This window comes from Triturus cristatus, chromosome 11 (genome assembly GCF_964204655.1).
Source record: "Triturus cristatus chromosome 11, aTriCri1.1, whole genome shotgun sequence".
Classification (NCBI taxonomy): Eukaryota; Metazoa; Chordata; class Amphibia; order Caudata; family Salamandridae; genus Triturus; species Triturus cristatus.
The window spans coordinates 166,072,861-166,089,216 of NC_140594.1; the positions used below are offsets into that span (position 1 = coordinate 166,072,861).

A 16,356-nucleotide genomic window follows, 5' to 3' on the forward strand; every position below is an offset into this window, starting at 1 on the left:
CCTTTTCTGCCACATAATTCCAGTAGCCCAGTCCATGACTTACTCTAATGAAATCAGAGGAATAAATCCTGGAGACAGGTAGAAGTAGAGCCAGGGGAAAAGAATTCTGGAGGAAGTTGTCACGGTTACATGGCGGAAGAGGTGCGTGCGGTTTACCTGCAGAAAATGACACCTCACTACAACCCATCCAGAGGACACCAATCAACCGGGATTTGTAGAGCGTGGTTGCTTCACCTGTGAGGGTCTCGAGGCGCTGTGGGATCCTTCTGTGGGATCACGCTGCCTGTTCCTATAGGTTGAACATCCAGGTCTTGAGGTCCTTACTGAACTGCTGGAGCGATGGAGGGGCTCTGAGGTGTAGTGGGAGGGTGTGCGAGGGTTTCCAGGGAACTTTGTTCAACATCACCCCCATTCGATCACCAAACAAGCGTTCTTAAGGATGGAACATGTCGGGAGTTCAAAGGGTGTTCAAGGATCTTCTCTCTGAAATGCCATCCGTCCAGATTTTTGAAAGTCTGCTATGCAGACTAGCTACTAACTGAACTCACGTATGGGTAGGGGTTGTGATGGACACATTTGGGACACCCTCAGTGCTTAATTTGAGCCGGTGGTTCCGGTGGGAGCAACCAGCGTGCATTGGTAGGGATTGACACTTATTTTTGTGCATCAGTCGTCTACAAAGAGCAAGAAAAGAAAAAACAGAGGAAAAGAAAAACGGAAAAACCATCACAAAGGGAGAAAGCAGGAACTTGCAAGAGTTAAATAAATGGGCAAGGAGTGTCTGGTAGTGGATTAAAGAGGCATGAGGCGGTTTAAGACTACCAGCCTTAGTATTCAGCGCGCCAACGTTTCCATACCGGGAGCCAGAAGAAATACCAACAACAACTGGCTCAGAGACAAAATGGCCACCAGGAAGATCCGTTTGCAGAGCATGAAAGGAAGAACTACGGAATGTCTCCTCTAACGAATGACCCATTGAGAGAGGCAAATAACATACAAACCCCAATCAGTAGAGGACACAGAACATGCAGTTGCCATTGTCAAACAAGTCAAACGCTACAAGCCAGAGTAAATCCCTGGGGTTTGGAGTGGTAGGCTGGACAGGAGTCTGGAACAGGAAGCGAGAATGGTCTATACGCAAGTAGTCTCTGCTGTGATGGCGAAGACAAAACGGATACAGAGCGGAGGTGGGCATCCTTAGGCAGGTGGAATGTTTATGGGCAGACCCTGGCAGTCTATAGTGCAGAGAATAGTGGGCAGTGCCCAAGAACTGGAGCACCAAGCTGCCTCTTCAAGAGCAAGGGGTTCAAACCACTGAGGTGTCTAAGAGGGGAAAAAGCAGCAGGCACCGCAGATATTTAAATAGGGGTGTCAGCAGGCGGCTAGCCGCTGCGGGATCAAGATGAGGCATACTGCTGGGAGCTTGCAAGTTCACTAGAAGACATCTGTGATGCAGCCACTTGAGCAGACCCTCATGACTTTGTACTGCACTGCACGATAAAGTGTGGCAGGACATCGCTGTGTCTGAGGGGTTCAGTTTAATTTCTCATGATGTAAGGTCTGCGGAGGGAAAGCCAGATTATCTTTTTGAACACAAAATTGTTAAAGTAATCCTCATCAGACTGGGTCCAATCTTCCTCCTGACAGCTGTAACTCCCTCCCTTTTGTTATTTGAACTGGACCAGGTGGTTGCCACCTGTTTCCTCTAGGAAAGAAAATAGCCATTGTTTCTATAAGGCAGGTGCCTTACAGAAACAATGACTATTTTGTTCCCCTAGTTTAATATAGCGCGAACTTGATCAGAAGGTTTCGGGTATCAGAGTGCTTTACATGAGCACCAGTTGCGTTACACAAGGACACATTCATTTTTGTTAGGCATGGGGAGATTAAGTGATTTGCCCAGAATCACAGGATGTTGAGCATCATTGCCGAGACTCGAACCTGGTTCCCCAGATTTGAGGGCGTCCACCCTAGCCGTTAGACCACATCCCCTCCCCAAGCAGATATTGATTAGGCTTTTGGCTTATATGTGATTGTGCACAGATAAGTACGAGACGGGGCATGTCGATTTTTAAATCCCACATTCTAAAAATTAATCATATGAGATCAGGCCAAACACTCTAAAAATTGAGGTGTAAAAAAAATAAAAACCTAAATTCACGTCAACAGTGAAATTTTGCAGTGATTATATGCAGACAGCAAAAAAGCGACGATAAGGCTTGAATCAAATAGCCACTGGGCAGTCTCTCACCAATTATAGCTCCTTTGTGGAATTGCAGACTGAGCTCATCCATGTGGGAGGCTGCATTGGCCTCACCCCCAAGGGAACAGTCCAGATCGAATTCTAGGCCACACCCCCTGTGAAAAGGAACCAAAGCAGCCCCTGATGCCGCGCGGCTATTTACAGGCACGCACTGTCTTGGGTTTTTACATGTTTCAAATTCTTATGTTTTTAAAGTAATTATTACCATGCAGTTTACCAAAAAAATAAACAGTATTTAAAAATTAATTAAGATAACTTTACACCCATTGTGATTCACAGAACTGAAGCAGGACCCAGTCACTTGATTTTACCTTAATGATCCCTGTAACTTTTGTATTTTAGCTTGAGATGCAGTATTTGTCCGTTATAAAATATTATTTTTTAAACTTTCTTTTTATTAAACAGTTGCTTCAGACACTATTCAGTACAGTGCATGGATAGGATGAAACATAGTAGGAAGTGAGTCAAAGTGTTCACACCTAATCCATTTACAATGCTCTATGCAACCAGTGAGTATGGCTATCTGGATCTCACTTCTCCCTTCTACATCTCAGCACTGCAACCCCCTTCCCTTCCCTAGCCAGTTTGTCCCTCCCGGAGTTAGCGCCTATAATGACTCCAAGCATCCGAGATCTTTTCCCACTTATGGCGGCAGCCCCTCTCTTGATAGATGTTTTTTGGTGCCTGTTGGCACCAATCTAAATCAATTTTCATACTCCAATCTTTGGAGCCTCAACAGCTCAATATTCCTCTTTGCCACTCCATCTGCCAGCCTGAGCCATATTTTTGCATATTTTGGCCAGACTATCGCTCCCGTCACTCCCAGTATATGCCATTGTGTGTCAACCGGGACCTGTAGGCCCACTACTGTTGTCATCACCCGGGCAACTCTTCTCCAGTATTGATGAATTTTGGGGCTGGACCACAAAATGTGAAAGAATGTGCCTGTCTCCCCACACCCTCTGGCACATTTGTCCGAGTCGCAGCAACTCATGTGATGTTGCAATGTCCTAGGGGAATATGATCTCTGCAGGATCCGAAGTTGGATCAGTCTAAACCATGCCTGTATAGCAATTCCCCAAGGGCTCTGTATGGCTTCATCATCCTCCAGTAGCCCCACATCTGATTCCTATGCCATCCTTATGGGACCAATATAGTCTGGGGAGTTATTCATGATTTTCCGATATGTTAGGGAGATAGCTTTGTCGATCATTGGGTCGAGTAAAAGTCTATCTTCTAGCGGGGAGTATTCCGGTAACAATTCCCCCTCCAACACATGACATCTGAGGGCAAGCCTCAGTTGTATGTACCAAAAATATTCCCCCTTTCCCATCTGGTATTCAGTTTGCAATTTTTCAAAGTCAACCAATGTCTCACCGTGCCAGACATCTCCCAAATGTTCTATCCCGATGAGCCCCTACTTGTGAAATCCTTGCAGAAGCCGATCCTCTCCCAGCAGGTCGCAGTCCCAGAGTGGGGTTTGCTCCGTCAACCTAGCACCCCTCCCTAACGATTTTGTGGCTTTTTTCCACTCTCGGACTACTGTCGGCATGTGCACCGGGAGCGACTTTTCACTATTCATACTGTATAGCTCGGTCGGATATCTGGCTTTTCCCATAGCTAGGAGGTCCACTTGGTTCGCGGGGTCAGAGGTTAGAGCGAAAACCCAATCATTACTGTTAATGAGATGAGACGCCAAGTAGTAGTTCCTAATGTCCGTTACCACCAGACCACCCTTGTAAACCCCCCGTTGCAGTGTGCGTAGCTCGATGCGTGGGCTTCCACCCACCCACAGCAAAGTATGTTGCTCTGCCTCAATCGCCCGGAAGAGGGCCTCTGGTCTCTGGTATGGGGTGTTTTGCAGTGCATACAACAGGCGCGAAAGAGCCATCATTTTGAACAAACGCGCCCTGACCATGAGGGACACCAGCAGGCACCGCCAGTGGGCCACTTCCTCCCGTAACCTCGCTAGCTGGGCAAACACATTTTGTTTAATAAAGTCCTCTTTCAATTTAGTGATCCAGATACCTAGATACTTGAACTCTTTTTTGTGGACCAAGGCTGCGCAGGCTGATGTCAGGGATGGAATCTCACCTGTCAACGAGAAAACCAGGGACTTGTCCCAGTTTATCTTGTAGCCCGAGTAACTACTACACAGTTGGAAGATGTGAATAAGTCTATGAAAAGTTTGACGGGGTTTATGTGCTTAAATCAGGATATCGTCTGCATAGAGGGATATGTGCGCCTCCCAGCCACCCCCTACATCAAAGCCACGTACAATCAGATCCCCCCCAAATCCATGTTGCCAGCGGCTCGAGTGCCAGCGCGAAATGCAAAGAGGGGAGTGGGCACCCGTGTTGCGTGCCCCTGCGCAGCACAAATGGTCTTGAGAATGCCCTATTTACCCAGACCCTTGCCAGTGGGGTGCTGTATAGGAGTTTGACCCAGGCGCAGAATTGCGGCCCAAAACCCATTCTGGAGAGAACTGCAATGAGACATGGCCATTCAATACTATCGAATGCCATTTGCGCGTCGAGCGACAACAACGTGGCGGCCTCGGTCGGGTGATTTGTTACCATGTGCATAATTCCCTATAGGCGTAGAAGATTCAGCCTGGTGCTTCTGTGCGGCATGAATCCTGACTGATCAGGGTGGATGACCGTGGACATCACTGGGCCTAGTCGGTTGGCTAGCACCTTCGCAAATACCTTAACCGCAAAGTTAAGTAGGGATATGGGTTTATAGGAGCTGCAAAGCACGAGAGGCTTCCCTTTCTTTGGAATGACTACGATGGTCACCAACCTCGGATGTACTGGCAGCTGACCGTTAGCCCTTGCAGTGAGAAACATATTCAGCATGTGTAGGGCAACACACTCTGCCACACACTCTGTTCGGGCCTCCTGCCTTCCCCGACTGCAGGTCACCAATGGCCCCAACTACTTCTTTCTTTTGTCAGGTCACGGTCAAGTGCCTCTTCGTCTTCCATTGAGAGTACCGGCAGAGGAATATCCCTGAGCAGTTCGACACTGTCTTCACCCGACCTCCCAGAGACAGGTTGATATAGTAGGTTGTGAAGGCCCATGCTATATCAGCGCTTGAGCTCCATGGGGGACCATTGGGAGTCCACAGCTCCGGGACCCAGTTTTGGCTGCTGTTTCTCTTCTCTAGCCATGCTATCAGCTTGTTAGCTTTATCACGGGGTCGTATATCTGTCTCTGCGCAGCTACTGCATGTGCTAAGGCCATGTTTTCTTCTAGGTCTTTGAGTTCTCTCTGTTTGAGACTCAACCTATGTTTCAGTGTCGGGTCGATCTTCTCCTCTGCCCCCAGCTTAGTGTCGATGTCTGCTGTTTCTTGCTCCAGCGTCTCACATCGTTAGAGCCGTTCCTTCCGCTTAGTTCCAGCTACCGCCTGTACAAATCCCCAGCCCACAACTGTATACGCGTCCCAGAGAGTGCTATGTGAGTCTACTGAGGCTGTATTCTCGTCAAAATATTGTTGCATACGTTCCCTGAACTGGTCTCGGAATTTGTGGTCTTTAAAGCAGCATGGGTCTATACATGGTGGGAGAGTATAGTCTCGAAAAGGGCCCTGCAGGAGCACTTCGACCGGAATGCGGTCTGATATGCCCTGTGTCGCGCATCACGAAACTGTCCCATGTACGGTGTGTGTGTGTGAAGATGTAGTATAACCAGGATCTGCTACCATGTGCTGCTGAGATGCGAGTATAGTGCTTTGCGGTTGGGTTGTTCATCATCCATAGTCCACAAGTCCCAGTGCCTCCGCAAAGGCATTCAGTGGCTGTGGTCCTATTGTTCGGAGGAATGATGGATCTCGGTCTAGTTCTAATGACATAGTTGCATTCATATCTCCACCTAATATAAGGGTGACCGAGGGTTCCGCTGGGTTAGAGGGGGGGGAATGCACACTATTCGCCCCCGCTCGGTCTTAGCATTCCGAGCCTTCTCCTCTGGGCCACCGCTCACCTCAGACGTTTTATTTTGTCTGCTCCCGCTCAAAGCGCGCGGCGTTTGCCTGTGGTGCCGGGCAGACCCCGGCGATCACTCCCAGACCGAGCTGCAGGATCGGCTTCAGTCCTAGGGTCGAGCAGTACTTTCGGATGATCATATTGGTGCACTTTACCACACCAGTTAGTGTATTAATGCTGGAATTCAGGGATGGCAGGAGGGCCGGCCGTGGAGCTCACGGTCTATGTTGCCATCTTGGCTGGCGCCAAGCCACGCCACCTCTCTGTTATAAAATATTTAACACAATTGCTGAAATTATTTAAAAACTTTTGGATCTGACTTTTTAACTGATGTCCTTTGGAGCTGACCTACTGAGAAGAAAGTATGGACAGGATTTTGTTTTTATGCTACCACGGTTGCCAGGATAATTCTTATGAGGCAGCGGCTGGTGGAAAATCCATCTTTTCTTAGCATTGTTGAAGTGTAACAGCATCTCATGGAACGCCCAATTCTAACATTGTCTCGCCAAAGCTGGATATTGGCAAGAATTTGGGGAAACGTTTTTAAAGTTTTGGGGAATTTGCTTCTTAAGCTCTTTTTGGTGAACCAATAAGTTGGGATCATGAATTGTATTTAGGAAAGCAAAATAGATGTATAATTTTTTTCAGAAAGACAGGACATTGTAGGCATGCCGACGACACTCAGATGATATTCTAATTATCCACCACTCATCTCCCATCTTCTGTATCTGCTGTGGTTCATAATTCTCTTACCATTTTACTTCACAGTTGTGCCCCATTGGATGGCTCACTGACTACATTACATCTGCCCCATTCTGTCCTACCTGCACTGGTTGTTTGCCAAAAAGACCATTTTGGTCAAGTCTCTGGTAGATGCCATGGTTCCAGCCCTGCATTTCTGACTTCCAAATTCAAGCTGCCCACCAAGCCTCAGCGCTTATTGTCCTTGGCTGGACATTATTTATTGGGCATCCTTTAAGACTGTTACTTTCAATGACAAGCGCTTTCTCTTTCGTTTACGCAAATGGAAAAACTACAGCTGAATCTCCGCTCACTCTCCTCCACTACATCATTTCGTAAGACACTGAAAATTCTTCTTTTTACCATATAAGAACAAATAAATGATCTGTCAGGTTTGTATATTTTTACTTGTTTTTTTATAAAGCACCATTAATTTTCGGTGTACGTGCACTATATAAGCAAACCATATCATAACATTATTGTGATTGAACCATATCCACTTCATGTAGATGCTTGTCTCAGTGTATTGGGAATATGCTTTATTATTAACAAAGAGTGGGACCCATTGCTACTCAGGCCAGTCTGCTACCATCTGCTGCACAGCTTAAAAGTTTTGGAGCTCAAAGGGTCAAGGTTTGTGAGTCCAGACTACTTCTATGGCACAAGGTTGCCTCTCTGGGCATTCAATTACCTTGTAATGGACTTCTAAAGGTAAATACAATTGGATGCCACCGGCAGCAGGTGTGAGTTGGTGCCGTACATGTCAGGCATCTTGAAGCCACAGTATAGATATATAACATTAATTCAATTGACTCTCCCTATAATGACGCTGAGTGTGAGAATGAAGGACAAGAAATTCATTCACGGAATGAATACTCCATGCATCTCAAGGGCACCCAATAACACTCAGCCCTGGTGGATCATGCAAGGGCTGTGCATGTACTGGACACGTGTAGTGAAGCTATTCCTGGTTGACGCCCGTGTCTGTACCATCCACATGGCCTCAGCCCACTTCTCAGAGACGTTTAAAGGCATGGGCAAAATGGGCAATTGCTAGAGGCCCCCATGGTAAAGTGATATTTTTTCTCACTCCATCTCACCTTTGTCAATTTCTCTGTCAGAACCTCTCTCTGCCTACAACTACATTTGACTATGTCTCTCTCTACCCAGTGTCATTTTAAGAATTGTTGTCCACTGGGCTTGGCATATAGTTTTTGTGTGAAAGTTAAAGTATAATTTTATATTGTTTAGCATCATGTAGGTTTGTCTTGAATTAGCAGAAAAAGTGATAAAAAAACAAAGTTGTTCCAAAGAGGGTGACCTAAAATCCTTAATGTGACACTGACACTTACTTCATTTGCACCCAAAAATATAAGTCCAACACCGCGAGCATGGCCCACCCCGAAAATGTTATTCTTCTTTTTCCGCTGGCTGGTTTTCACACAGATCTATTGGCCTGTCTATTTGCAGTTTTATGGGCAACCATGCTCTCCTTCTTGACCCCTCTAAAACTAGTGTGCTTTTCCAGCTTTCTTCTTTTTATCCACCTTCACCATTATTCGTGGCTCCCACTGTATGTGTTTGTTGCCATGCTTTCATGTTTACTTCTTTTCTTGTCTTTTGTAAATCTTGCCATTCACTGGAACAGGTCGCTTTCAATTAGAAATACATTATCCCCTCCATTCTCTTCTCACAACTTATTACCCCAAACCCATGTTCTATACAGCCAGAACTATTGTTGTTTATTTTAATTAGCTTTAAAAAGTTACTTTCGTTGTCAATTCCTTTCTTATGGGTTGTTCTCATGTGCCAGCGTTCTTGCTTCTCCCCATCTTTCCAATCTATTGCTCCTCTATCAAACTCTTAGTCATCTTAATTTAGCCTCTATTGTACAGGCCCTTGTTACATCCTGCCTAGACTATTGTAACATCCTGTACCTAGGGGCGACTGCAAGAAATCTCAATATCTTGCAGAAGGTCCAGAATGTCGCAGCTCGGCTAATTTTGAACATCCCTAGGCGGGGGAGGCCCTGAGGAAGTTACACTGGCTCCCTATACAGGCTAGGGTTACCTTTAAGGCTTTGTGTGTTGGCCACAGGATCCTCAATGAGAAGGGGCCAAGATTCCTGCATCCCCTTCTCACTGCTTATAGGCCTGCGCAGAACCTGAGATCTCTGGGCACAGCTAAAACGACTGTGCCTAAGGTGCGGAAGGTACGTTCTTGCGGCCAAGGAATGGAATGAGTTGCCTATGGATTCAAGGACATGTGCATCTGAGACTCTGTTCAGGAAGAAACTAAAAACCTGGCTCTTCCAACACCCTCCGGATGTCCGGAAGTAGGCCTTATTTCTCGTACCCTTGGGGCTAGAGGTAGATAGAGGGCGGTACTTGAGGGCAGTTGCTGTAGTACGGATGGTGTTCTAGCACGGGGACACTCCATTGGAGTAACCAAGCGCTCTACAAGCTAAATAATAATATTGTTCTCTCATCCATGTCCCCTCTTCTGTGATTAGTTATTTAAGACTCTTTAACCCAGAACTCTGGATATATCCCTCCTGGTTGGCCTCTGTCTGTCATGGTGCAAGCACTATTTGTTACATTCAGTGCTCTGGACCAAGGACTAAATCCAATAAATATACTCTCCATGCTATCGGCCATAAAGTTGAAAAGTCAAATGTAATTTTTGGCCTGATAAGAGAATCACCTGCCCTTCAAAGACTACTAAGTGCTGTAAGGTCGGTTTTGTACAAATAAATAAAATTTCTATAAAATGGGTCCCATTCTACGGGTACCTGTGCGGCCAAAGGAGTACTGTGCGGTTCTTTCTGTTTAAGCTCTTTGCAATGGAAGCATGAGCGTGGACAAAAGTCTTCAGCTGGTACAACAGTTTAGTCAATGGGTGCCCCACGTTAGTCATCAAGAGTTGGAGCCATCCCATATTTCAGGTTAACCATTCACTTTAACTTCCATGAGATTCTTGTATGTACACGTATCCCGTATGGGAAATCTGTCAGACATTTGGCCACTCCCGGACATACCTTGCATACCGCTGGTTTCATTAATGCAGCCTGATAGTGCTGTAACGAAGGGTACCTCCTGCTAATAATGTGAGTTCCTGTTCCTAAAGCAGCGGAAAAAATATCAATTTACAAAAACCAGAGGCAAATCAAATGCTATACATCACAAACCCTAATTTATTAAAAAACACATTCAACAGAAAAGGAGGGCTAAAAAAATCACATGGGGATTAGAGGTTTGCTATGCAGTATATGACACAGATGTTAATAATGTTAGGGGCAGTCGTTTACAGACCAGAATGGTTTATTTTCTTGCTTTATAAATGCTATATAGTAGTCACCTGCTCAGAAACAGATATACTGTTTGATTTACAATGTATACATTTAATTCTTTGTAATACATGGGATTACTTTATTTGATGACTCAATAAAAAAAAGAGTTTTGAAGAAAGAAAAAAATCACATGGTGGGTGTAAATCAAACAAAATGCTTTTTATTTTTTAAAGTCCTTATTATGCAATGTAAAGAAAATATTAAAAACACTGTTGAACGAAGGCGGTCAGCATAGGGATTGGAAATTTACAGCACTAATCTATGACTATCGTATGATCATTCATTCAATAAAACTCACTCGCTCCCAAGACAGCAGAGTACATCTAATATGAACAATAATGATTTTATCATAAATAACAAAGGATGGTTTAATAATCAGAAAACAACATAGTAAATGAATTTAATATATAATCGGTCTTTTTGCGGCTTTTATTCAATATCTCGAATATTAAAGGAAAGCCACAAGAAGGTTGATTATATATTAAATTCATTTACTGTATTGTTTCTATTAGGATGTGAATTTACAATAGTATACAATTGTGTAACGTTCTTTAAAACAGAAGCATTAATTAGGTTTCCCTTTATTACAGATTAAAGTGGCAGATCCAGAAGGAATTTTGTCTACGGCACAGACAGACCTTTTGAACAAACACGATCCGGCACCGTTTAAGGTGGAGAGCACATAGTGGAAACGACAGACTTGGCCCAAGCTCTCCAAGTCATGGGGAGCGCCAGCTTAGCACTAAACTGAATCATGAAACTTGAAGAATTTTGTTATGTTATAGATACTGAGAAGCTCATTGCCAAGACAAATAGTATTCCTTTGTGAACCTACAGTGTTTGTACTACTAATTATGGAGTAAGTGTTTAAGCCTTAGGACCAGTGGAGTACAAATAAATCAGTTTTCAAATGTCAACAAAAAGTAGCAACTGTGATCACCCAGTTTAGCTGTTAAATGGTCCTTTATGAAGACAGTTTATTTCCTGGGTTTACTGATGGTGATGATAATTAAATGCAATGGACTAGCAACTTGTACCTCATCTGTTACATGGAACTTTAGGTCAGAATTTGTTAGGGTCTTATTTATTTTCTTTTAATTCTGGTGTGGTTCTCAGAAAACATCCACAAAGGAAAGCCTTCAGATTCATTGTTTCTTTGTGAAGTCCCTGGTTTGAAAGTTAACTTTATAAAAATGTGGGCTATCATTGGAGGATTCTGCAACAGTTGCTTGTATTCAGGATTTACACGAGTTCTCCTGAAACGAGGAGCGCAGAAAATACTAAATTTGACTTTACAACTTGGGAGGCAGTCCTCTGAAATACCCAGAAAATGGAAATAGCTCAGCTACAAACCAGAAGGCAAAATGGGTATCTGAAGAAGTTGAAATGAAGACATGTTCACTTCTAAAAAAACAAAAAACAAAAAGAATCACTCCTGTGATGGACAGCAATTCAATTCCTCCTGAAGCTGCCGCACACAGAAACAAAGCCTCTTCCTTTATTTCTATTGAGATTATTCTGGACTCTTAAGAACACCTAGTGCCGCTTACATGGATGTCCGCTTTTGAACTTGAATGACCTGATCGCTTTCTACATGTTCTGTTTAGTTTTCTCCCCTCCTGGTGATTGTGTTTATCCTATTACTATGTACAGAGTATCACTTCCATCCTCCAGCACAAGCCCAGCATCCTTTCCTCATCCCCGTGACGTCAGATTGCTCTCCTGGGACTGTATTACATATAATGCTCATGGTCCTACTCTGCACCATGACACAGCCATCTAAGTACGCCGTCCTACTCTGCACCATGACACAGCCACCTAAGTACGCCGTCCTACTCTGCACCATGACACAGCCACCTAAGCACGCCGTCCTACTCTGCACCATGACACAGCCACCTAAGTACGCCGTCCTACTCTGCACCATGACACAGCCACCTAAGCACGCCGTCCTACTCTGCACCATGACACAGCCACCTAAGTACGCCGTCCTACTCTGCACCATGACACAGCCACCTAAGCACGCCGTCCTACTCTGCACCATGACACAGCCACCTAAGTACGCCGTCCTACTCTGCACCATGACACAGCCACCTAAGCACGCCGTCCTACTCTGCACCATGACACAGCCACCTAAGTACGCCGTCCTACTCTGCACCATGACACAGCCACCTAAGTACGCCGTCCTACTCTGCACCATGACACAGCCACCTAAGTACGCCAGTCGTGGGCTGTGCCCTATTATTGTCAATCTGCTGTTCAGAGTACAAAAGCATTAGTGATGGAGATCTCAGCTATCTGAAGCCACTAGTCTGCCTTTCACCACAGGCAGAGTCTTGGCCTCGTTTGTAAAGGGGGGTGCAGTGACTGCACTTATATGTGAGAGGATGATTGGGAAGTCCCTGGGACCCCCTTTCCCTACTTCCAAGGGGCGACGTTGGGAGGCACGTAGCTTGTGCATCGCCCCACACGTGGTGCAGTCAGCGTGCCTCCTGGTTGCTTTCTTGTCGTTGCACCCACTTCTGTAATACAGCACAGACACAATGGCAAAAGGTTCTCTCATTTGCATGAGGTAAGCCCCCTTTCAAATAAGGGAATGCCTCATTGTGAGCGTCAATTTAGCCATTTACTGGTTCGGTTCTATTTGCCCAAATAAATGTTTACTGAGAGCACATTGAGAATTCCAGCTTGCTGTTCTTCAGGTTTTCTTGTTTTCAATTAGTCCAATACATGCTACCAAAGCATGGGGTGCGCAGATTTCTCAGGAAGGGTGAGAGTTTTGGAGTACCACATATGCTTGTATCCTCTCCAGAATAGGCCTTCATTGGAGTTCATAGAGGATAAGCGGCACCTGTGAAGCTGTGGCTGATATACAGGAAAAGAAACAATTCTATGGGGCAGATTTACAAGTCCCTTGCAACAACTTTAGGCCGCTGTTGCGGCACTTCTGTGACGCAGCGGCATCGTAAACAATGCGCCACGATGATACATATTTATAACGTGACACATCTAGGGAGATGCGTCACGTTGTAAAGCCCTGCGCTACATTATACCTGCGCCAGGTATAATGTATGCAGGGTGGGCGTTTCGTCGCAAGGAAGACTCGTAAAAGTGACGCAGTGAAATTTACAAGATTTCACTGAGTCACTTTTACATCGCCACTGCGTCAAAACCTTGCACCTGCTTGACGCAGGCGTAAGGAGTGACGCAGTATGATGGGAATAGGCATTCCTGACCACTGCTGGAGTTGCGTCGTGCTTACAACATGACTCCAGCAATACACTGCCAAAAGATGCATCAGACATCTGTCTTTCCTTCCGCCACAGTGCGCAGCATCATAAATGCGACGCATCCATGGTGGCGCAAGGCTTTTTTTTCGTCACGCAAATGAACTGGCGCATCTCTGCGAATATGTAGAGATGCGCCAGTTCTTGTAAATCTGCCCCTATATATGTATCAATGCGGCCAGTGTGGAACTGGATAGATTAAAATGTTGTTTGGTAAGTAAGTTTCCCATAGAGGACCCATTCATGACTGATCACCAAGCTAAGCAGTTCCGGCTTACTTCTAGTTTTTACCCTATTTAGTGCCACTGCCTGGATGTGTCAAATAATAAACACACACAGTTGCTATCAAACGGGCAGCAGGTTAAAGAGTACCTTTGCCAGAGAGATTGCTTTCACCGCAGTTAACAGACCGTACTCAAGTCTGGGCTTTATCTTCCTGTGTCTGTTTGTACAGCATGACAAATTTACCTGACCCCATGCTCTGAGGAGGAGAAAAAAGCTTTTGCAAAGATTGCAAGGCTAGTGAAAAATACAACCTTGTACAAGAGTTACCTAAAGAAACTAAGACCTAACGCAAGAGAGAGAAGGGAAAATGCTAAATACTGGAAGGAGAATACAAATCAAATATGAGTGGAGTGGTAGTAATTAGAGTTTGAACTAGAACCTGAGTTTTGGTCCAGAGAAAACATGTGCTAACAGAGAAGATATAGGAGGACAAGCAGAAGATCTTAGAATGTAAGACCTCTGTCCAATGATGTCAGTCAAAGTAGACTAAAGTGACATTGGTCAAATGATTTGGAGGCACAGCAGTGAGAAATGGAGGAAAGTGAACAACATAAGGAGAATGAGAACAGCAAGAGAAAGATAATAGAAAGAATTTTAGAGCGCTCAACAAAAATGATGGTAAGAGTTTAAAACCAACTAATCAAAAAGATGGCAAATACAAAATATAATATAGGTAGAATATAAAAGATCCTGAAACTAAATTTCATCCCATGAGATCATTTCTCCATCGATTCTAAAACTAACAATAGCGTGTCCTGGTGAAGCACACCAGAGATGTCTCGTAAAATGGGTTTAAAGCAATGTTATGTTATCAGCATTTGTCCAGCGAACATCGGGTTCGTATGGCCTTATAGGGCTGTGATCTGTCCGGGATGTGTTAGATTGGAGTCAGTATGTATTCTGGTCCATCCCTAAGACTTTGTTGCATCCATTATGCAATGTCATGGTTGATCATTCGGTTCAATTGCTGGAAGACTATAAGTGATCAGGTTTGATGGCTGGGTAGTTGAATTTTATCCATTGAGTTGCGAGTGTATGATTTTACTATGGGAGAGTTTGACAAATCTCTGAAGTGGATGGGATGCCAGTTTACTTGTAGAGTCAGTCTTTGTGTGAGATGTTACTTCCTGTGGGCCGTTTCTGGGTTGGGTTGTTCTGTCTATAGCGTTTTCTTGTGGGGCTTGTGATGTGCCAGTCTCCTCGGTGGATCAATAGTATGCAATTTAGCATATAATTTCTCCACTAGCTATATGTGAGTTGCTATCAGGAAAGTAGTTTGTTGCACTGAGTGAAGACTGGTATTTTCTGTTGTGTTTCCTGATGTCTGGGGCTGTTGGTACAACATGATAGCCAACAATGGAACGTGTGCAGTAACGTATGTAAGATGTTCTGTCTAATGCTGTATTTTGTTTTGTGTGGCATATTTTGATGGCTGTTGCTGTTATGAGAATCATAATATGAAATGTAATAAAATGATATGAAATGACGCAGGGAAAAGAGATTGGTGTAGGTTTAGCTAACAAAGAAACAGCAGAAATCTGTAGAAAATGCTACTGGCTCAATAATGAGTGGGATTGAAGCGGGGGGGGGCAGGGGGGTGACCCCCTCAGGATCTCAGAGAAGACAACCACGTGGAAACCCCTTTATTTATTGGGCATTTCCTGGATGAGTCACCTGTACAGAGGAGCCTGTGAGCTGGAGAGGTGCATATTGCTGGCCTCTGCCTGCGTCAATAAAGTATACCTTCAGTATCAGTAGCTCTGCTGAGACCCTTGCTCAACATATCTGGTCCCATGACTTCCACACACAGAATTACACGGATGACCTCAAGACCCTCCTCTGGCAGGACAGTAACATGGATGCCACTGCACCGTAAGATGGTGGTCTGAGATTGGTTGGAAAACAATTGACTCCTTCTAGCCAGTGGAATTTAGACAGTATCATCTACCAGTTAAATGGGGAACGAACTTGGGGGTCAAGTTGGCTTCTCATTCTGAAAAGCAGCTGTTGTATCATCGTCAGATGGTCCAAAATGCTGTGACCTCACCGCACTTCTTTTTTCTTGGAACCTGTAAATTGGAGTCAACTACCATTTTGTACAGTTCACTCAATTGGCTCCTGAACTTGGCACATGTGTGGACTTGGCCATTCTGCATTGTCCCCATGCAACATATTCAAATTTACTGATGCAAATTCATTGAAAAAAGAAAAAGAAACTCCTCAAAAAGTATGTAAAGAGAATAAGAAAAGGGAAGATCGTGTTCTGGTCCAGTTATCTCAAGACACTGTGCAAATAATGACTATATTTTGCTAAAAGAAGCTCATGACACGAGTTACAAATTAAAAGAATCCTTATAAATGTGGCTTCCCTTTAAAATTGGTTTCTAGCAGGATTACACCATCATGGCTTCCACACCTATGGAACAATTGTAGCTGATTTTCTTTCA

The 16,356-nt window shown here is 44.6% G+C and overlaps 1 protein-coding gene across 1 annotated transcript in view; it reads left to right on the forward strand.

Moving 5' to 3' along the window:
• MORN3 (MORN repeat containing 3) overlaps positions 1-13,029 on the forward strand; it is a 273,245-nt gene extending 260,216 nt beyond the window's left edge. The window contains exon 6 of the mRNA XM_085636381.1: positions 10,931-13,029. Within this exon, the coding sequence (XP_085492507.1) occupies positions 10,931-11,026 (96 nt within the window). The 3' untranslated portion in view covers positions 11,027-13,029. The remainder of the gene's footprint in view (positions 1-10,930) is intronic.
• Positions 13,030-16,356: the final 3,327 nt, after the last annotated feature.